Genomic DNA, 23,701 nt, shown 5'->3' on the forward strand with positions numbered 1-23,701 from the left:
GATGTGACTGCTGCGAAATGGCCAGCCGCCAAGCTTTGCAGTGCATCTGACTTCACCTGGCACTAACTGGCATCTGCTCTCTGAAAACATTTCTTAAATGATATAATGATGAATGGCACTCCTATTTAACAGTGTCATCCACTCAAAATGTTCTGTAACATCTGTTGCTGTGTTCATAAGGTGCAACAAAGATGAAATAACTGCCGAGTGGCTGAGAAAGCGTTTGGGGTTTACAGAAGGGCTGCCTGTGTTCAAGCTGCTTGGGTAGAAGGCTTTGGCTTGTTTCTGTGAGCTTTTGTGTGTGTTATTCTTATGGAAGAATTGTTACTACTTTGTGCTCTTTGTACCTGGAGTGTATCATATTTAAAATGGGAAAAAAGCCTCAGGAAAATACGAAGCATTTGTAATTTTATGTAAAAAGATACATTTGAAGAAATAACATTTTGTGTTTTACTGGTTGATGATAGATTATGAATATAAAAAGTTGGTTTTTAATGAATTTTTTGTTTGTGCCTGATGTCACAGTCAAATTCTGTGTATTCTTTGTTTCCAGAGCAGAAAGCTGGAAAACAAAAGAATGCCAAAAAGCCCAACCTCAGAGGTGCAATTCCTTTTGCATATTAGGAAGGTGTGCTCTTACTGATAAATTCTTTTATTAAATTGTGTTTGTTAAACTTGCAATAAATCAAATACATAAGAAAACATAATTTCATTCTGAATTTGTCCCTAAGTTAAAAATTGAGACTTTTCCCTCCAGATCAGCTAATCTCTAATTTAGGTTTTTTTGCAGAGGATAGGGCATGACATTTCTGTGAAGTTGTGATTAACTGTCATACTTTGCTTTTTATCCTAACATGTCAAAACTTAATTTGCTTACTTCTTGCGCTGCAATTCACTTACAGATTTTTTTTTTGAGTGGTTTTAAAGACAAAAAACAGTGACTTGAATGTCTTACATATGTATTGCCAGTTAAATTGACAAGAACTCACTTGTTGTTTCTAGGATTAAACTTTAAACTGATAGACTTACTCCAGTAATTTAAGTTTTAAAAGCCCAAATCTTCATAAGCTGTAGGCCTTGATCTCATAACAGCTGTTTAAATGTTGGTTTGTTTGGGGTTTTGTTTTGGTTTTTTGTTTTTTGTTTTTTTAATCTCTTGCCCTATGTTCTGTATAGTTCTTCAATATAAATGATTGACCAAACCCCCAGTTCTTGGGTTAAGGATGACTTGTTTGTTTTGAAAATCATTAAGGTAATAACAATGAATAGACACAAAAAAATTTCTAAGATATTGCTGACATGACTGAGTAGTACTGCTGATGCCACTGTTAATATTGCAGGACATGCATACCCCTTCCCCTCTATGGTGATTTTCACACTTCCACATGGGCTGGGCTGCTTTGTCAGCCTGTGTCACTAAACGTTAGAATTCTGAGGTATGGTAGCTTGGAAAGTAATTGTATAGAATTTTGTCATTTGGGATTTTTGTTTGTTTGTTTGGGGTTTTTTGCATACCAAAAGATGTTTGGAGATGACAGCAGCAATCTTTTTATTTTATGTTAACTTTTACTTCTGGTCATATGAAAGCAAGGTTGTGGAGTTTGTACCTTTTAGGAGAAGGTATCAAAATATGGGGGGAGTCAGGGATGCAGAATGGGATGTCCACACAGTGCTACGTTAGGTAGCAGATTGAATTTTGGGTGCTGAATGAGGTATCACTAAAGCGGTCAGTGAGGAAATGCATCGGACAAATACGTGTCAAAAATAGCATTTCTCTGTGTGGTAGGTGCCTTCACTCCAGTCTGCCAAGAGTGCTTTTTTCTTATTTTTGCTTTCTGAGAGTAATGTCACTTTTTTCTTTTAAAACATCATAAGAGACAAGTGGCAATGTTGGTGACCTTCTAATAGTTGTTCTTGTTAGAATGCTGACCTTCAAAGTGGGAGATGAAGGTTTAAATCTCCTTTTTCAGACTGGGATTCAAATTTCATCTTCCAGAAGCACACACTATGCTTCTGTGTGCTGGGAAATCTTTAACTTCTTCCTGTTGAAGTTGTTCATCTTTGTGGTTTGTTCTCATTCTCTCAACTTCATTTAGCTGAATGGTAAGGCGGTCATGGAAAAAGGTTGTAGGGTAGGGGAGGAGTTATTTATAGTTGTTTGGTTTTTTTTTTTTTAAACACAGTTTTCTAGTTTGAGGTTGTTACTGTATTTTATCCTAAAGATGTGCTTTTTTTGTGTGTGTGTATTCACTTTTCAGTCTTTTGGGGAGTAAAATTTAGACCTCTTTTAACTCGTGTTCGTTCTTGTACAGATCATTATATTTTACAGGAAGGGCAATGCCCTGATTTCTTTGTCTTTAAAAGAAAGTAGCATTCCCTACATTTTGAGAGGAATTGAAGAACAATTGCCTCACCAAACATTTAGAGGAAATAAGTGGAAGAGGAATGCTTAATTTGCGGATCCTATATGTGACTGAGGCATGAACTTTTCATCGAGTTTAGTCATATGGTGCAAACACTTCTAAACTGTTTCATATTTTATTATGTTACTGTCAAGATGGAGAGAGTTGTTGCCATGTTGAGGATTAGGAAACAGTGTGAACAAGGCTTTCCACATGTACAGTTAAGATTTTAGGTGTATAAATGAAACTGAAATTCTATTTGTAAGTGTCAGAATTCTTTGCGGGCTTAGATGCATTAAACTCAGTTGGTTAGGCACCCAGTCAGGCATATTGGTTGAAGTACTGAGTTAGCTTGGTACACACAGTCTTTTTAGGGAACCTACAAGAAGTTGTTCGCTTTAGAGTTAAGCATTTTTATGCCAAAAGACTGATTTGTGAAATGTGGTACTTATTAACATGAACATCTTGGAATTTGAGTGCTCAGAAGAAAATCAGTATCATAGATTTGTGTTTGGTATTTCATTAGACTTTGCATTGTTATTTTGGTTTGTCATAGCTCTATCTACAAAACGAGGTACAGCAGATTTTAGATGTTTAAATTGTTTTTTTTAATTTAATAACAAAATGTTTTTTGGTTAAGTAACTTAGTTTTTTGGTTTTCTTTGCAGCTTTCATCCAGTCGGATGGTATAATAGAAATGCTACGTTTTGATGAAGGAGACCTATTGCAGGTATGTAGTCAGAGTAAATAATCTGAACTAGCAATGTTTCATCTTCTTTTTGATAGCTGCTTTTTGAATCTCATGGGTGAGTGGATTTTTGAAAATAAGCAAGCATCAGACTTAAGTAAGTCCAAAAAACTTTTGGACTTTCTAGAGTTATTTTCAAGTGTGCTTTGACGTGTCCTGACGTTCTGGTTCCCTGATCTTTTGTGTGGGGAAACTGGTGGAGTTTACCACAGGTTCTGTCTGGCCTGCTTGTCCAGGTTTTGGCTTTTTTTTTCCACAGAAAAACTGGGGGATGCTTTGTGTTTAAGACTCATCTTGTTGTAGAGTTGGGATGCAATTGAATAGCACAGCTAGAACAACTGGGAAGTGTTGGAAGATTTCCAAATGCAAAGGCAGCCCTTGGGACCAAGTCACCACTGGGTTTAAAGAAAGTTCAAATTACTGCAGTGAGGTAATTTCTGTTGCAAATATGGATTTTTCAGGTATAATGTTGCCATTCTTGTCAGCTTTCTTTTGGCGTGAGTGAAAACAGATGAAAAGTTAACTTCAAAGAATATGTGCTGATATTTTGAGACGGTGGTAGTAGTTGGGATGAAAGACCTAGCAACATGGCTTCATGCTTAAGAGCTACGTAATTCTGAAGTTCTATTAACTAGAATTTCATACGCATGCATTTTGTGGATTGTATTTCTGTTGAGAATATCTTTGTTAAAATTCCTTGATGATGTTAGTCCTGGTAGTTGAGAGGGAGGAGAGGAGAAAGAAAAAAGCAATTAATTGTTTAAATTATTAGAACACATGGCATGTGACTGTGTTTAAATTCATTAGTTATCAGTGCAGTGCTTGATTTACAATTCCTACCTTCTATCTAGTCTAGAAGAGTCAACAAATGTAAAAGCTGTATAGTTCTGGGCCCCGGATAATATTGGTTTTTTTCAGATTTATGAAGGTGTTTGTTCTTTTTCCTCCACCTACCTAAGTTGTTTGGGTTTTTTGTTTGGTTGTTTGGGATTTTTTTCCTTCTTTCACTGCTTGGTCCTTAGTGTAAATCAAGAATAACTTATTACAGATTTTAAGATTATAATGTACAAGGATAAAATCCTTCAAAATGATCTAAACTGGTGACAGAAAAGGTTGCAGTTAAAAACAAACAAACCCAACACCCCAGCACCACGACCAAAAAACACCAAACAAAAAAGCCTCAGGTTCCTCATTAAACAGTTGTTTAGATGTCATGTGCTGAACACATTCTCATAATAGATATCCATGTAGGCCCATTTTTGGACATAATATAGTAGAATAGTGGAAGTTTTCCATATAGCGCTTACAGTCTCATGTATTGCAGTTTTTGACTCAGAATATTTCTTTAACTTGCATGGGGATACCACATATCAGTATAAATATAAGAGAAAAAAAATCACTAGGCTTAGGTTTTTTTCTTTTACGTAGTCGATTAGAATATATTTTGTTTGACAAGAGTGGTTTAATAAAAATGACAGACAGGTGTTGGCCCATTTTTTAAGATAAAAATGATGTAGTTGAATTTGCTTATCTATGTTTTAGGTGTTTTTTTTCCCCAGGATTTTTTTTTTCCTAATTAAAATTAATCTTACAAATCTGAAATTATCTTATTAATTTTAGCACTCTATTAATGACTATTGTTCTCACTACTAGAAAGTAATGGTGCTGCTGTGAACCACCTCAATAATTCATATAAAGATGGAAGAGTAAAACGGTTGTTAATCATTCCAACTTTATTACAAGGTGCAACAGAGACAGGAAAATTAGTTTAAATATTATGGTGGGACAAAGACAAGCAGTTCGGGATGTTGCACTGTAAAATTTGCAGTGCTTTGGATTGCATTTGGCTGCCACTTATCCTAATACACTGCTGAATATTTGATTTAAAACAAAGCGAGAGAGACAAAATTTCTAATAAATGGTTTATATGTTTTATATTATGGTTGTGGCTCTTAAGCCAAAAATACCTACGTAAGTGAAAGCAGTTCCTTTTAATCAGAATGATACAGTATGTTTTCTGTAGCTTACAATTTATTCAAGTTTTTTCCTGTAGATTTTAATATGGTGACCTCTTGTGACTACTTACTGCAATTAAATAAAACCAAAGCAAATACATTGTAAAAACAGATTTACATCTCATGCACTGCAGTTACTAAAGTTTCAAACCTATTGTAATGTCATTGAATGTTTCTCTTTCAGGCTTTCTGTAAGTTTTCATAAATGTTTGTTGCTTGTAGGTCATCCATCATTACAGAACAAATACAATGATGTAGTAGTAGCTCAATATAGTCTAATGTTATGTCACCTTCAGGTGATTTTGTAAAAAATATTAAAAAACCAAACAAACAAAAAAAAACAATTCAGTGCATAAAGTGATTAATAATCATTGAAGTGTCTAAGCCATCTCTAGTCTTGGTTTATTTTTTCCCCCTTCAAGGAATTTGATATCTTTACAGTGGAAGCGAGCGCTTTTCTTGTTTGAAGGAGTTGCTTTCCAAGTAAGACAAATCAAATGCCGAGTCTTACGTAATTTAGTCATTAGTGATTCTTGCTACCTCCCTCCAGTTAGAGTACATCCTCTTGATACTGTTTTTTATACTTATTTGGACTACATACTATTGGTGAAACCCTCCTTATGTGTTATGAAACCACTGCACACAATCACATTTTAGGACTTTTGTTGTAAAAAATGAATGAAATACGTTGGAAAATTGGGTTTGATCAGACTGACTTAAAACAATTATTCATTGAAAGAGCATAAATCTTTGAATATTTAAGTTAAAAACCCTTGCATTTAGTAAAAATAAACTGGCAATGGAGGTTTCATTAGTTCATGCTAGTGGGTAACAGCAGCGAAGCAGAGACTGTACTTTTTGGGTGTGGACTTCCAGTATGTGGGTTAGAATGTGCTACACCATGTAGCTTTGCTCTCTGTCTTAACAGAGGAAAAGCGAGAATTTTATTCTGTAGCATACATGTTTAGATTAAAGGTTTTTATCTGAATAAATTTATGCTACTTCTGCCATGGATTAAATTACAATAACGAGAGAATTTCCTAATTCTGTCTATTCTTCACATGAATCAGTCCCCTTAAGGACTCAACAACTTTTTGATCTCTTCAAATAATTTATTTAGATCCTGAACATAGGGTAACAATTGTATTAATATTAATTGTCCATTGCTCGATGCAAAGTAGGATTTGTTTTTTTCTTCAGTAGCGGGCAATTTGCAGATGTTGATATAATTGGTTGGCACTTTGTCACAGAGTCATAGATCTGTTTGGTTGGAATGGACCTCAGGAGATAACCTAGTACGTTCTTCAGGTAGTGTTGTGTGTAGATGGATTACCCTTGGCAGATACTTGACTCTTCTGTTCTTAAAACCTCCAGAGAAGTAACTTTCACAAGTTTGCTTAAGTATGTATTTGTTTCATGCCTAACCTGGTTTTGCTGCTTCTTCTATCGCCAATATACATTCAGTTGTTTTTTGTTAGGTTTTTTTTGCGCTCTTCGTAATGATAATTTTGTGCTGAGACAGCTTCTCATGCAAATTTTTAGAAAACACCCTGTAACTTTCTATACTGGATTTTTATTTGTCTACACACTACTTAAAGCATAGCGTTTAATTATTGGTACTCTGAGGCTTTGAGAAAGGACAGAGTAGGTGCTTCCCTGTGTAATAACACTTGTAATTCCAAAATGATTTGTAAAGTTTTGACAGCGTTTTGTTTGCTCATATAGTTTGTATTTCACTATGCTCTCCAGACACATTCTTTTCTTTAGTGTACGACCGCTTAGTCAGTTATTCTCAGTTTTAGATCTGAGCTCTCCTTCAGCTAAACTTTGCCTTGTCAGTGTCAGGCCATCTCCTCCGTGTCCTGATTATTTGAACCCTTGTCCAAACCTGACAGATGCTTCAGGTCCCTGATGATTGTCACCTGCAAATATTAGGACTGCTGAAATAAACTACAACTGTTACTTTTAATAAATGATCCTTTCATGTTAAGCCAACATAGTGGCTCACTTTTTGAGGACTTTATTTTGAAAAGTGAACAGTAAAGTAAAATTTATTTTTCAGAGCAAAGTTTTCATTTGCTTTCAGTTTATAAAGGACCGATTTCCATGTCATTCTATTTATTGTGAGAGCTCTTGCCTTGAGTATAGAGTTTACTGCACAATGTTGCCGAGAGTTTACTGCACAATGTAGTTGGGGCCACTACTTTCCAGAGTGAGCAATCTTCTATTCAGACTAAGTGTTTGGAAAGTACTTCTGCTTATGTAGTAGTATTTTGAGAGTAGTGTATTCCTACTGGTAAGACTCTTCAGTCAAATTCTCTTAACATAAATCACTACGCTTACCCTTGCTGCAATAATCTTAAGTGTAGGAAATGCTTTTTTACAGGTGAACTCCTAGAAATTATTTTACTGATACTTAACTGGTTTGCAGAATAGCTAAAATAGGGGAAAATGAAAACCTGTGTGTCTATATATACTTAATATGTATTTGCTGTCTTTGCTCATAAACTGATGTAAACTGCTAGTCACAAGAACTGGTAATGAGAATTACGATGGTCCTAAATGTCAAATAGACGGGACCTTAACATGACTTGTGGTGGCTTTGCAACGAGGAAGCTACGGGACTGAGTTACATGCATGGGAATCAGCAATGCTGATCTCTTACTGGAGGAATTTCAGTATTTTCTGCATGATCTGTACTTCATTCTGTATGGCACGGTGAAGAAGTATCTTTATGGTGGCAACCATTTGGTGCTGGTGTAGCAGCAGTAGTGTCTTCAGGGTGTAAAGTTTAAATGTATTTTTTTATTACCTCAAATTTTCATATTGTATGTTGACTTATAAAAGGGTTTTCACAGAATCATAGAATCGTTAAGGTTGGAAAAGACCCTTAAGATCATCAAGTCCAACCGTTAACCTAACACTGCCAAGTCTACCACTAAACCATGTCCCTAAGCACCACGTCTACCCGTCTTTTAAATACCTCCAGGGATGGAGACTCAACCACTTCCCTGGGCAGCCTGTTCCAGTGCCTGACTACTTTTTCAGGGAAGAAGTTTTTCCTAATAGCCAACCTAAATCTACCCTGGCACAACTTGATATGATCTCCATTAATATCCATATTGCCAAAATGCTAAGATACAGACCACATAAGTGGGCAATAAAGTGGCTGGACCATTGACCTCGATGGGTGTACTCTACAGTACAAAGTTCAGCTGGCAGTCAGTTACCCATGATGGAGCTTGACACTGAAGACAGCACCGCTTAATGTCTTCATTAGCAGCCTGGATGATGGTATAGAGAGTACTCTCAGTAAGTTTGTGGATGCTACCAAATTGGGCAAAGTAGCTGATACACTGGAAAGCAAGGCTGCTATTCAGAGGGACTTCGTCAGGCTGACAAGAACCTCATGACATTCAGCTAAGGCAAATGCAAGTCCTGCACCTGGGAGAGAATAACCCTGTGTAACAGGACAGGCTGAGCAGTGACTGGCTAGACAGCAGCATTGTAGGAATGACCTGGGGGGTCCTGGGAGACAGCAAGTTGAACGTAAGTTAGCTATGTGCCCTTGTAGCAAAGAAGGCTGCCAGCCTACTGAACTATGTGAACAAATGTGGAGCCAGAAGATAAGGGGTGTGTTTCCCTCCCACTTAAGCACTTGTGGGGCTGCAGCTGGAGTACTGTGTCCCGTCTGGGCTACCCAGTACAAGGAAGGCACTGACATACTGGAGCAAGAACAGCAGAGGGATACCAGCATGATTGGGGGCTGGAATGCTTCTCATGTTAGGATGTGTTTCTTTCAGCCTTTAGAAGAGAAGACCAAGGGGAAAACTAATTGCGTTGTAGAGTTGACAAGAGCCAGATTTTTCATTGTGCACAGTGGAAGGATGAAAGGCTTTGGACATAAATTTCGGCATGGGACATTCCAAACCCATGTAACCCTTTTAAACTTGAGGGTGATCAAAAACTGGACCAGGTTACTAACAGAAGTTGTAGAATTTCTGTCTCTGGGGATATTCAGAACTCAGTGGCCCAAACCTGTGAGCAACCTGCGCTAACTAGACCTCCTCTGAGCAAGGGTTGACTAGATGGCCTCTGGAGCTTCCTTCCAATGTGTGTGATTTTATAAAAGAACAAAAGCCATCTCTGTTCATTGCCATTGCTTGTGAGCAGCTGAAGTCTTGCTGCTGCTCAGAAAAGAATTGCAGTTTCTTCTTCTTGTACAGGAAGAATTGCCATCCCCAGGCTTTAGTTTAAAAATAATTAATTGATGCCCAGGAGTAAGTGGCTGTTGCAAAACCAATGTCAATAGCATGTGTTGCATCAGCTAAAGTCAACTGATGTTTTTGTTTCCTTATGCGAGTTTGGGTCATGAAAGAGCATGGCAAGAATGACTCAGTTCAGTCCACTTTCAGCTACCTTCCAGATTACAGCATTCATTTTTTTTGTTACCTTAAGTAAGATATTCATCATTAATTATGTTTCCTTTAATTATCCTACTTATTAGAATAGAGCTCATGAATACAGCAATGAAGATTTAAGCTGCCATCTACCTATCAGTTTTGCAGCTGTCTCTCAACATCTAGTTGCAAGCAGCACATAGCTTTTCACAAGAAGGAACCAACCTTACTATAAAATAACAATGTAAAATGTTCATACAAAATTAAAACTGAAGGAGCCTTTTAAATTAGTGTGGATGCTCTTGTGTAGGAATACAGAAAGCTCGGGTTGGGAATACAGAAAGCTCGGGTTGTTGAGAATTTTGGTAACATTAAGGAAACGTATATGGTGTCCAGAAGCCTCAGGTCTTGATTAAGAGGGCCTCCCTGCTTTCCACCCCACCCCCAACATCCTTGTTTAAGACTTCAGGGCTTTAATTCAGTTTCTTAAGCATAGGTAACCAATGCTATTTGAGATGCCCTGGGCTGTCCCGGACATCTGCATGGACCTGGCAGATATGGCACAGGGCATAGAAGAAACTGTGTGCCCTTCTGGATGTCAGTCTGAGACCAGGCAGGTTGCCCTAGGACATTAATCTCAAGTGGCAGCAGATGCCTATGTTTAGATGACTGACTGTAGTGCTAGGTAATGTGACTGCTTACCAAGAAGTGAAGAATAGCTATTATAACAAACTGGTGAGACATTAAAATTAATTTTTTTTTTTGGTTGGTTGGTTGTTTTTTTTGGTGGGATTTTTTGTTTTCGTTTTCTGGCTGAAGTTAACAACCATGGGTATGTCTTTAGAGACAGCCTTCAGACTGTAAGGTCTGTTTTTTGGTTCTCTGTGAGCACAAGATCGGTGTCTGGTATCGTTCCACAACTGTACTGAGTCTGTAAGATGCACTTTCAAGTACAGATTCTCTGTGAAATCTTTCTTGAGGATATGAGCCTCTTGAAGAGAAATTGTTGTAAGTCTTGAAACTGGTGCTGACCGCCTGCCTTCAAATTTTCTAAATCACTGTGGCAAGTTGTCTCAAGATATTTATTCTGAAATCCCTTTGGTTTATGGTTTAATCCTTCTAGGGTTATATAAGAGATAAATTAAGGCATGCAACTGTTAGTAGCAACAGCCTAAATGCATATGCTATCTTTTAAATTAAAAAAAAAAAAAAAATCATCTGATTTCAAGACTTGAACATAGCCTTTTGGGTGGAAGGATTATAAACCCTCAGGACTGGTAAAAGGGGTGATTTTTCCCGCTCCAGCTTCTTTTTCCCACCTAGTTGTATATTTCTACTGTTTCTTTTGTGCTGGCCTTAGTTTTTGTTGTTACGCAGTCAGTTGGATCAGGAAATTAATCCAATTGAATTTTTTTTCCCTGTAACTTAGTTTGTGTCTCTTGAAATATTAATAGCGTGCACATGCAGGCTTCTTCCTGATCTGTACATTGCAAGGTAGTATTTTGTTATTTGTAATATTTCTCCCATATAGATAAGATCAATAAAATTTTCCTGTAAATAATATTTTGCTAATGCTGCTCTGTTAAAAATGTATCCTTTACAGGAGAAAAGAATAAACTGTATTTATTAAAGAGCATAATTTTATTTCTCTTTAATAAACTGGCAGTATTCAACAAAACCTACACTTTAAATAGTGGATTGATCTGGTATGTGGTTTTAGTTCTTGGCATTTGTGTTTGACAGTTTTGTGCAGTCACACAGGAAAAATACCATGCCAGACTGCAGCACAGTAGGTCCACAATTTTACTTGAAGATCAAATTAAAAGAAGTATTTAGAACATGTAACTGAACACATTTGTATGTTTTTGTTTACTGCACAACTCTAAAGATTGACATGTAATAAAAATGAGTGGTAATTATAGAAACTGCCACATGAGATTTATTTTTGGTTTAGTTCCATGATGCTATGGTTGATGAGCTACTGAAGTTGGCATGCTATTTCTTTGCTCTTGATTGACCCTGATTTAAAAAATAAATAAATAAAAAAAATACAAACACAAAACCCCCCACCAAAACCCAAAAAACCCAACCAAACAAAAAACCTAAAAAAACCCAAAACAAAACCCACACAACAAAATGCCCACAAAACCCCCCAAACAAACCAAAAAGCAAACAACCCTCTGCTCAAAACAAAAAGTGTACTTGAAATGAATTTGTCATTTTGCTTGTATTTAACAGACACCTGAAAGCAAAAATCAGGCTTTTCCTTGTAAGTGTGAATCTTTGATGGATTTTTGCTCTTAAATATATTTCAGATGTATGATGTCCTGCCAAAGTGATTGTGATTTTAAACTTTATGAACAGACATTAGACTAATACTGTCATAGCAAATCTGTAATTTCAGAACATCAGAGGGAAAACTTGCGTGTATGATCAGCCAGAGAATTTAATCTCAGCAGTTAACTACAGCCATGGCTATGTAGTAGTTCAGCTATTGTCAATGATGTGTATTTCTGTTTGTTCCTGTATTTGTCTGGAGTTAAATTTCATCTCCACTTAGACTAAGACTAGCATTAGGGATATTGACTGCCGGTTATGATGCTTAAGAGCATAGATAACAAACAACTTTCTCTACCGAATAATTTAAAACTTAATAGAACGTGCTCTCATATTAGAGCTGAAGCTAGTTGTGAAGGATGGGAAAGTGTTGGTAATGACTATTTTGGTTGCCCTGTCATAGGATCTGAACCTGTTAGCTCCATCATCTGACTGTCAGGTAACTGCCGTAATGTAATTTTTAATTATGTGCTTTAGTTATGTTTCTAAAGAAAAATCAATTACTGAAAGGAAGGTTGTATTTAATTATAGTGAATAAGGACATTTTCAAGGACATTGCTAAGGAATACAGGGTGTTTATACATCTGTTAATTTGATAGAGTAAGTGTGGTTGTTGTGGTTTAACCCCAGCCGGCAACTAAGCACCTCACAGCCGCTCGCTCACTCCCCCCTGGTGGGATGGAGGAGAGAATCACAAAAGTGGGAAAACCCGTGGGTTGAGATAAAGACAGTTTAATGGGTAAAGCAAAAGCCGCATGCACAAGGAAGCAAACCAAGGAATTCATTCATTCCTTCCCATCGGCAGGCAGGTGTTCAGCCATCTCCAGGAAAGCAGGACTTCATCACACGTAATGGTCACTTGGGAAGACAAACGCCATCGCTCCCAACATCCCCCCCCTTCCTCCTCCTTCCCCCAGCTTTATGAGCTGAGCATGACGTCATATGGTATGGAATAGCCCTTTGGTCAGTTGGGATCAGCTGTCCCAGCTGTGTCCCCTCCCAGCTTTTTGTGCACCCCCAGCCTCCTCGCTGGTGGGGTGGGGTGGGAAGCAGAAAAGGCCTTGACTCTGTGTAAGCACTGCTCAGTAGTAACTGGAACATTGCTGTATTATCAACACTGTTTCCAGCACAAATCCAAAACACAGCACCATACCAGCTACTCTGGAGAAAATTAACTCTATCCCAGCCCAAACCAGTACAGTATTTCACAGGAATGCTGTCTCAGCAATTTTTGGTTGTCTCCCTCCAGTAAGCAGGAAAATCAGTGGTGTGAATGCACAGCATGGAAGAATAGAACTGGCGAAATCAGGAGAAGAATGGCTTTAAATGACTGTGCTGTAGTAAAAAAGAGAGGGATATATGCAGTTGTTTGGTGGGGAGGAATAGCAGATGATTTCAGTTAGTAGAGAACACACTCAAAATTTGGATTTGGGTCATTTTTGGGTACATCTGCATTACTGATTGTATTGCATAGATCTTCAGATCCAAATCTTCCTCATCATCAACGCTTAGAGTGTACCACTTGCTACATGCATCAGGGATGTGCAGAAAGCTCATCGATGCCGAGACTGACGCAGCAATTTGTCTGTTAGCCTAGATCAGTGGTAGGTGGCTGTGGTGAAGATCAGCGTGCCTCTCGGCCGCAGTCAAATCACCCAGACTGTTTAGTCCTTATAAGCAAGTACTAGGCTGTTGCTCCTGAGTAGGCTGTGCAGCATCTCTTGCAGAGCCCTCAGAGCCAGGTATAGTCTTGATGTGTTTTTAGATAGAATGGGTACATCTGCAAGCTGTAGGCAATAGTTACGTAGTTTAAAATAAAAAAAGAAAAATACAATTGGAAAGGCGGGCAGTGATTCGTGGTTGTCAGATTTATGATAGAAAAGTAGATAATAAGAATAAGCATATGTAATTATAAGCAGCTTTTTGAAGCTTATTAAAACCATTTTTAAAATACTCAAGCAATACATATTTTCTGCAGAGCTAATAAAATCATGCTGTTGTGAACTAGAGGAAATCACTGGCTTAACGTTTTGAACAAGTGCTCGTATGAAGTGTTAAACCAGCTTTTGACAGCACAAGTCCTTTTTGGATGGAGAGAAAATATCTTCAGCTGATTCACTTTGATTCAGTTTCCTATCTGTTTTTTAAGTTGAGAAATTAATGGGTGACAGTTTAAAACTGGAAGGCTTGCTCTCACCATTCCAGTCTGAGGCAAAAATAAGGTATGGAAGGCAGAGACCTGTTTTTTCTGCTTAAATTCTTTAGGTTTTGGAGCTAATCTATTAACTTGTTAGGCAGTGCTTCCTAGGAAGATTTAGATACAAAACATTTTGTATCACAAGCATTCATCAATTAACTAAAACTGATTTTAAATTTCTTCTTTCTTCATTTTAATTGAATTTCTCTTACCATTCTGAAACAATTCACTACAGGTTGTAAGTATTTACTTATATCTTGCTGGAAATAGAAAATGGAGGGTGACATCAGAAATTAAGAAGCTGAACTAAAAGCTTATCAGTATGTGAGCAGCATACCTTAGCTGGGAAAACTTAATGGAAACATTTGCAAGCCAGTGTATTTTAATGAAAAGTAAGAAATGCCCTGTTTTCCTAATTATGGTACAAATGTAATACCTAAGTTTAAATGAAAGCTTGCTGAGTTTAAATGAAAACTTGCTGATTTTTAAATTATAATAAAATTGGCAATAGAAAACACGTTACCGTGTCTCTTTGCATTCTGTTCAGTGAGGAAAAACTGCACTCGTTATGCTGTTCTGTGAAGCGTACTTTCATGTGAACCCCTTCCTCCTGCATCGTCCCTTTAGCAAGGCGGTGCGCCCCTCTGTTTCAGAGGTTTTAAAAGAAAAAAGCTAATGGATGCTCTGCCTGGACATTTAAAATTGCAAAGAAATCCTCAAGTTACAAACAGATTAGCTTTGTTTTACAATGGTAAATAATACACTTCCAGTTTTATTTATTTTGATACAAATTGGAGAGTCAATAAACCAAATAATTTCATTTTAAATCTGAAACACTACTTAGATTTATAGTCCAGAATTGATCCTTGACATGAATCAAACATTAATGTTTGTGGACTAAAAGATTTAATAGTAGTAATTATAAAATTTCAAAGAAGTGTCTCCAAAAAGCAAAATAAAATATGGATTCTTTTAGTAGAGGAATTTTTAAGTAAAGGTAATTTTTAAAAAAATATTTTAAGAAAAAATACTTTTATCTTAGGAGAAGCAAGGAAAGAAAGTGTAATTTGTAGTTGAAATGAGTGAAGTGGCCAGTCAAAGAACTTGATTTTAGTTCTGAACTGAGATATGAAAAATTCATGTTCCCCTTGCAAACAAACGACATCCTTATGACTAGAAGTGAACTGTGTCAGAGGAGCCAAGGTGCACCATAGGCTTTATCAGACCTGTAAGCCTTCTTCCCACTCCCAGAAGATAAATATTCGTCTTGGCCATGAAATGCCTTTAAGAGAAGGACTGAAACCCTCAATTTGATCCCCAAATCCTGTGGGAAGACAGAATTTTTCAAAGTCAGCTATGTTTTAACATTAGCTGTATCAGGAGGACATGCCACACACAGCCTTCTAAACCAGCTGGGATTTCGTAGACAAGGGTAAACTAGTTGGAATTTCCTAGACAAACTAACCTCCTTGTTTTCAGGTAATTAACTGTAATGTCCAGCAGAGTGGTAGTAAAAGTGTGATTAATAGAGGCTAGAAGATCATTAGGAAGGAGATGAAGTTTCCTAATCAAATGGAGATTATAGGGTTCTTTGTTTTCTAGTTCGTTAAGTTACACCAGTGAGATAATTGCTTGACTGTTATTTGTTTTATATGCTTTTCTTTGTAATTTTTTTCTTACATCTATGCTAGGTTTTTATTTTGCTCCCCACAATGTTATGATTTCCTGGACTTTTTTCCTCCTCTCAATTTTTAAGTTGCTGCTTGTCTTACAGTTTGTAGGAGTTCCTGCCACTGGAACTGACTGCAGTTCTCGTCCAGGGCCAACCAGTGTTTTGGTAGAGGCTTAATTTCTTTAAGCAATTGGAAAAAGCCAATTTGCATTTTCTGCTCCAGATCAGAACTTCTCCTTTTGTCTTTCAAGATCTGATCTACTAACTTGTTACAGTTGCTGGTTTCGCCCCCAGGAAGTATAATGCTGTCAGTGTCTTAAAGTAAAAATTATTTTTTTCTTTTACAGACTGAGACAACTATAGGCCTCAGTTCATATCAACAGAAAAGGTAAGCATGGTGTTCTGAAAGTTCAATACAGCCATCCTATTGTGAGATTTGTGATATTTTTCATAAGAATAATAAAGTTTTAGTGCAAACAAGATCAAATACAAATTGTATAATTTTTCAATTATTTGTCTTATACAGAGGAAATTTAAACTAAAATGTAGAACGATTTTTAATATTGGACAGCTAAATCACTTCACATGTGGAATAAGAAATGGAAGAATCCTTTAATTCACTTTGTAATGTATACGACAAAGTCATTCTGTGTAAAAAAGGAGGGAATAGACTGAGACTCTCCTTGTAGAATTTTTTTTTTAATGATTTTACTAAAGTTTTATTGAGAAAAGAGTGGGTTTGTTTACCTGCTTCAAAAGTTCTGGGGTCCTTTTGAAGAAAAACTTTATGATGTTACTTTTGATAGGTTTTTCCCCACCCGTCTATCTGTTCCCCCCTGCCCCCGCCTTGCCCTGAAGACATAATCTGTTATCGAAGAACTTTGCCTGTGTAGTATCTGAGAAGGAAAAGAAGTGGCCTCTTTTTTTCCTTGGTCCCTAATTTTTCTCTGGAGACTCCTCAAATATTCTTGTGTATTTAATGAATACATTGAACGGTAAAAATGAAGCTTGTTTCTTAGACAATAGCATTCAACAAACTGTCATATAAAGCATAGCTTATTTTCAGTAAATGCAGCTAGATTTTTTTTCATGGGCTGTTTCCATTTCCTTCCCAGGATATCTAGTAAAAGGACTATTCTTTTTTTTTTCATTTCAGATGAGTATATGAAGAGTTCTTATTTTACTATGTATATAGTTGCTTAAACATGGGCTTAAGAGCATTCTCTTTGCAACAAGTTTTGAAAAGTCTCTGAAAAAAGCAACATTTTTCATTTTACGCTTAAAAGCCTTGATCCTAGTTGTATCACTTGCCACCAGTCTCCGCTGCCTTCTGATTAGATACAGACCTAAATCTTGCAATGTAAATGTCCTGAATTGTATGAAAATACTGTAGACTTTGGCTTACCTAGTACTAGGTTTCTAAGTATACTTGGAATTCAGGGTTTCAGGGAGAAAGAGTGAACATGAAAGTGCTGAGGAATCTTCTGAGGATGTGGTAGGTCTTTCACTCGAGGTGAAATTAAAACATAAATTCACATTATCTTTATTGCGATAATGTAAAAGAGTTAATATTATGTATTGAAGTAAGGCAGTTACTTCATATTTTGATCTGAAGCTTGAGGCAATTTGTGTATTACAGTAATGTGAATTTTGTCAAACTTGTGTTATACGAATTTCTCATTTGCTTTTTAATTAAAAAAGTTTAGCTTAGTCATTCTGCATAAAACTTGAAACTTTTTGGTGCTGTACCTTCCCTGAATCTGTCTTCTTTCCCCTTCCCCAGCGATGGAGGCTTCTCTCTGCCCTTCAGGTCTTTTGCCCATTTATTTCTCATCTATGAAGTCCCTCAAGTTTAGCTTCCCACCTGGTGCTTTTACTAAACTATTCGTTTTCTACTTGCCCGTTAACATTGGATTAAGCAAGCAGAATATGCATTTCACTAAACTGCTCCGATAAATAATTACTTCCAAAGATGCATTTAGTACTGGTTTCTCTGTTAGCCACTTACATACACTATATGTACACCTCCGTGTGTGTAACTGTACTGTGATAGGAGAATGAATTACCGCATATAAAGTTACCATGAACTTAAGAGTTACTTGAATTTAATTTTCCTGGTTGCTGTAATCATACAAACCATAACATTTTGGTCAAGATAAAATAAAAATAGTTTTTTAAAGATCAGATTAAAATTATTCACTTTAAATAATTTGTTTACTAGAGGTTTTCCCCATTTTGCTGTCTTAAACTGCTTGCGTAAAGCCCTGTGCTTATTACTCTGTAGTGGACTCAGACTTTGCACAGCAGTAAAAGAATCTCTTAAATTTCCTTATTGAACTTCTCTTGTATGTTGACAGGTAAATAAGATGATCCTTAATGCTTCCGGCAGAACACAGTCAAAGCAAATAGATTACAGAGCAGTATAACTAACATTAACTTCCAAAACTTCCATTTCGGTAAGCCAAGTAGCTTAAGCTAAGTGATCATTGTGTTCTTTCCTGTCATGGTTCGTAATATTAAATCAGCCGGACTTGTGGTCATTCGTAACTCACAAACAACATGAGGGGTTTAAGATGCAGTACCCCAGTTGTTGTTCACCTGTCCTTCCTGCCATGGATTCTCTCTCCTGTGACAGAGAAAGTGAGTACGCGTGCCTGGGGCTCAGCTGCTGCAGTTCGTGGTCCAGTGACTTACTTTACCCTGCCAGCAATGGTGGGTTTGTACATGGCTTGTGAACTGGAGCTGTTGTGCTGTGGGTATTTGTTGCATTCTTCCATGAGCTGCTAGGGGATTGCAAAATGGTAGGGGACACAGCTGTGGACAGGAACGTAAACAGCTGTAGCTATGTGCTGCAGTGCGTCAGTCAGATTGCAAGTGTGAAAACATGAATTTAGGAATGACAGTTGAACTTCTGAGAACCATGGTTAGTGTATTTTGTGTCTTGGGTAGAGTCAGACTTTATGGAGATAGTTTAAATGGAATAGTACCTTGTTTAAATCATTGAGTCTCACTGGCAGAAAGAAGGTGCCTTTATTGGGACCTAGGGATTATGTGCAATTTTTTTGTCTCCCAGGGAACAATTGAACTTGGTGGCCCTTGAGAATGAGACTGAGGCCATGGATTAGATACGCTTCCAGGATTTTTCATTTCAATTTCTCATCTAAGAAGAGTGCTTTCTATGTTTGAAATTTCAGTGTTCTAGAGTGTGTTCTAATAAAACAGCAGTTTTACAGATTTGAAAAATCTCCAGGTTTGCCAGGAGAAATAGTCCATTCCACTTCAGTGCGCTGGCCTGTTTGGGGTTCAGTCACAATGTGATAAAGATCTGCATCGCATGCTCTTCGATGCCATATTACAAAGTAAATACCCAGTTTGCTGTCTGTCTGTTTCTCTCTCTGTCGTTACTGGTTTTACATGGATCTTTCTTTTAAGTATTTTTCTAGGTGTTTGTTTTGTTTGTTTTTTTTTTTTTTTTCCAATGGCGTTGCTAAAAACTATGTTTCTGCTCCACATGCTTAACTTCTGAAGATGATTTGTCTTTCGTTGTCCTTATTAGAGATTATACTATCTCCTTCTTGGTATAGCTTGCAGGTATTTCTTCCCTATCTAGTCAGTTTATTCAGTTCTTTGATCTGCTTTTTAACGTTAATTGGAAGGAGGGAAATGACCTAGCCAGTTAATTTGGTTTTTTTCTTGCCCATGGTCAGGTTACAGTGCATCTATTCCAGCTTCTCCCTGTTCTTTCCCCACCCTTTCCCCAGACAACCCCCTCAGGAAGTGTTAGCTTTGAAGTTTAATGCCTAAGATAATGAGCACGTTTTCCTGATACAGGGTTAATGTTGGCATAACTGAGCCAGCCACTAGCTGGGTGTAGGTTATGAAAAACTTCTGTTGCTACTCTTTTTATTCATCTGCACTTATAGCAGTGGCTACTGCCAGATACTGAAGTGATCAAATGGTTTGTGGGAGTTCACTTGCTCACTCAGGCTGTGTTTAATACCCATATTTCTAAGATAATATTGACTATAAAAATTTAAATACATTTTCTGGTATATGCAGCTCAGCCTTACTTTTAAATATTAACAAGTCATGGATGCACTCAGGGAAATATGATTGGTTACTTATTTTTCTAGCCAAAAATGTTCTGTCTTTGGGGTGGCTCTTTCAAGGACATTCTGGCACAAAAAGTACCCACTGTGAGGTATTTGCCTGTTTCTCATTTTAAAAATTCACATGGTTATTTTTGGACACACTTTCATTTTATTCTGTGGTACTAGAAATAACAAAGTAGTGGCTTTCTAAGAGTTTATGTTGCTAAGAAAAATCATGAGATCTCTTGCTATTTGATGGTTTAATGCCATTATCTTTATGTCTTGACGATTTATGGCACAGGAGAGGAAATAAAATGCTTTAAACAACTGGTAAAGTAATGTGGGAAAAATACGTGTAGAGTAATGCTTAGATTTGAATATTGAAACAGTAGCAATTAAAGATGGTACAGATAAGATTCCACAGAACATAGACCTCCTCCAGAAATCCCAGAACAGCTAGAAAGGTAAAGTGAGGATACAGAGAAACGGTTGCTGCCCAACTTTGCAGAAATCTTTAAATACTATATTTGACAAGCGTTTTCTTCATCTCCAAATGCAAACATGTGCACGGATTATTTAAAATAGAGTGCCTGGTAAACAGCAAAACATTATAAAAGTGCTGCAGAATGTCCTTAGACAGAAGAAAATAATGTCTCAGCACAGATGGACATCCATATCCCCTACAGTCTTTCCAGGCATTGATATTTTGACCGCCTTTATAACTGCGTCTGTGACTAACCTTATTGAAACATGAAGCTGCACTTCAGTGGATTGCATCTGGTAGTAGGTTGCTTCTGGGTAGTAACAGTACAGTAGTTAGTAGCTGAGGTAAATGCCCTCTCACTTGGATAACAGAGTGGATGGCATGGCCAGGATAATGACTGTGTCAGGGACTGTGTGTAGTTCACTCTCAAGTCTCATTTTAAAAATCAAAATTCTTGCAGAAGGGAAAAAGCGTTGGGACCATCTGTCCTGGTTTGGGCTGGGGTGGAGCTAATTGTCTTCCTAGTAGCTGGTGTAGTGCTGTGTTTTGGATTTAGGATGAGAATAATGTTGATAACACACTGGTGTTTTAGTTGTCGCTGAGTAGTGCTTACACCAGTCAAGGACTTTTCAGCTTCCCATGCCCTGCCAGGTGCATAAGAAGCTGGGAGGGGGCACAGCCAGGACAGCTGACCCCGACTGGCCAAAGGGCTGTTCCATACCGTATGGTGTCATGCTCAGTATATAACTGGGGGGAGTTGGCTGGGGGACAGCGATTGCTGCTCGGGGATGGGCTCTGGGCAGTGGTCGTCAGGTGGTGAGCGGTTGCATCACTTATTTTTTCCTCGGTTTTGTTCCTCCTTTTTTTTTTTTTGTTTTCCTTTTCACTATTATTATTATTATTATCATAATCATCATAATAATCGTAATCATCACCATTATTATCATTATTATCATTATTAGTATTATTTCATTTCAATTATTAAACTGGTCTTATCTCAACCCACAAGTTTTCTGACTTTTGCCCTTCTGATTCTTTCCCCCATCCCACTGGGGTGGGGAGTATGAGCGAGCGGCTGTGTGGTGCTTAGTTGCCAGCTGGGGTTAAACCACAACACCGTCTTAAATCATTGCCAGGAACTAGTCATTCCTGAAACTTCATAGGTTCAGAAGACTCCTGGACAATTTTTGGTCTGCTGGAGTTTGTTGGCAGATGTCAGTAATCCTTTGTCATTCAGATGCATCTTTTCCTTTTCATGTTGTTCTTCTTGACTTTGAAAGTTAGAAAACTTGGAGGGGTAGGGAAAGAAAAATGTTTAAACTCTGATATAAGACCGGGAGCCATAGCTCTACATGCATACAATAGTAATTAACATAAATGTCATTATGCTGTAAAGTTGCCCTACCCATGGGTGTATCCAGGCTTCAGTGAGCAAGTGCCCAGCAGAGCAGACATTATCATCATTTTGTGAGTCTGCTGCAAGTTGACTCATGTTGGGCCTTTCAGTAGGCAAACTTTGGGAATTCCAATATTGCTTGTTCCCATTTGAATCTTATTACAGTTGTTACTTTTATTATAATAGTTGGCATTCATTATGATGTAGCTGCCTTTACCAAACTTCAGCCATTTAAAAATTCTGCATTGTCTAAATGTCTCTCCAGGATAATATAGCTATGCAGTCTGAGAAAATGTTGCTTAAACTTTTCATGTATGTGGAGAATTGTGTATGTCCTGATTGTTCAAGTTAGGTCAAGTTTCTCTTGACCGTATTTTCAATGCTTTTGAAATAAAGATCTTAATTATTGCTTTTGTAAATACTGTAAATATTTCTGATAACTTTTCCATAAAAGGAATTGATATGTCCTTTTACCAATAATTACCAATAAAAAAAGAGGTGCTGGCTGACTGTTCAGAATTTCGACATTGGAAGAAATTGACAGAACTATTTTAAAAACCATTATTGAAGAACAGTAGTTTCTGTTTAGTGTTATCTTGACAATGGAGGTACATGAGCTTTTTGTCCTTTTCAGTTTAAAAATGCACTCTGAATGTTTTTTAAAATTGGACCATAAACTTTGAAAAGCAAGATGATCACTTTGAAGACTTATTATCAACTTATTTTATCCTTTCAAAATATCCCTGCTAATATAATTTTCCAACTTTATTCTCTTATGTCAGGTGTCTCTGTAAACTTCATTTGTTGAGCACTTATTCCACGAGGTTTGATTTTAGCCTGAGGAGGTATACCCAAGCTCTCTTATTCGACAACTCTAATAAGTCACAGCAGTACTTAATAGAAGCAAGAATTATAATTTTCTGTAGATCTGAATACAGTTCTTCCTATTAGCATCTTACACCTTCACTTCTATTGTTTTGTGATCTATATACACAAACATATACACATGCATGTGTGTGCATGCACACACAGACACACACGCATATAAGTATACACTAAAGCTGACCTGCTCTTGCCACAGTAGTGTTTTACTTTTATTACGTGGATAAAGCTATTTTTAGTGACTAAGCTCTAAGTAGTATTGAAGATGCTTCGACATCCAGACTTGGAGAGCTGTAAATTGATCAGCATGAATAGATCTCCCTATTACACATGTTATACTTGAAGTGTGAAGATTCAGTTGTGGAGTACTAGAGCGAGTCATTGAGACATTGTATTTTTATAAAAAAACCTGTTGATTTGTTATGCTGTTGTTGTTGCCCAGATCTGTGCTGTTAGAGAATACAGTTAAGATTTCATACCCTGTGCTTAAATTTTTTCTCCTTGTTGAAGTGGTTCTGCAGTATGGAAGGACATTTGAATTTGATCAATAATTAGTTTTCCTGGAAGTATGCTGGATGGTATTAGATTGATTGAGTTCAAGGCCTTAGCTCTCATAAGGCAAGCCACATGTGCCTGTCCAAGGGCATCTTCCATCTCCTGGCTTCTCCCTCTGAGGCAGAACTGAGTGGCTCTGCTGCCCTGGCTGGGTTTGCGGAGCAGCTTTGCTTACCCAGGACACGGGGCTGCAGCCCTGTCTTTGGGCATCTAGGATTGATACAAAGTCAGAAAGCAAGGATCTAAAACAAGAGTGCTGTTTTAATATCAGTAACAAAAATCATTTAAAGAAAAAAGAAAGCCATTGGTCTTGAGCATTCAGGAGCCATTGATCTTGAGCCATTCTTTAGCCTTTCCTATTTATTTCTTTTACGTTATTGTCTCCCTATTTTATGTTTTATTGTATGAATATGATTTTTATTTAGCCCAAAATAAAGTGTTACTGAATTACAGAGATTCTTAAGTGTGGTCACATCATTCTGAGTAAGAAAATGTTTCAGTCAATGAAACCGTTTTGTATTT

General features: G+C 37.3%; 1 protein-coding gene across 2 annotated transcripts in view; it reads left to right on the forward strand.

The window, feature by feature from the left end:
• TMEM131 (transmembrane protein 131) overlaps positions 1-23,701 on the forward strand; it is a 104,595-nt gene that overhangs the window by 17,666 nt on the left and 63,228 nt on the right. For both annotated transcript variants that reach the window (XR_015704613.1, XM_087756787.1), the window contains exons 2-3: positions 3,071-3,132; positions 16,119-16,159. Coding sequence is in view for 1 of the 2 variants with exons in the window: in XM_087756787.1 (XP_087612913.1) it covers positions 3,071-3,132; positions 16,119-16,159 (103 nt within the window). In the remaining variant the exon portion in view is untranslated. The remainder of the gene's footprint in view (positions 1-3,070; positions 3,133-16,118; positions 16,160-23,701) is intronic.

The sequence above is a fragment of the Nipponia nippon genome, unplaced genomic scaffold (assembly GCF_047370975.1).
Source record: "Nipponia nippon isolate SJK-2023a ecotype South Korea unplaced genomic scaffold, ASM4737097v1 scaffold_2, whole genome shotgun sequence".
Classification (NCBI taxonomy): domain Eukaryota; kingdom Metazoa; phylum Chordata; class Aves; order Pelecaniformes; family Threskiornithidae; genus Nipponia; species Nipponia nippon.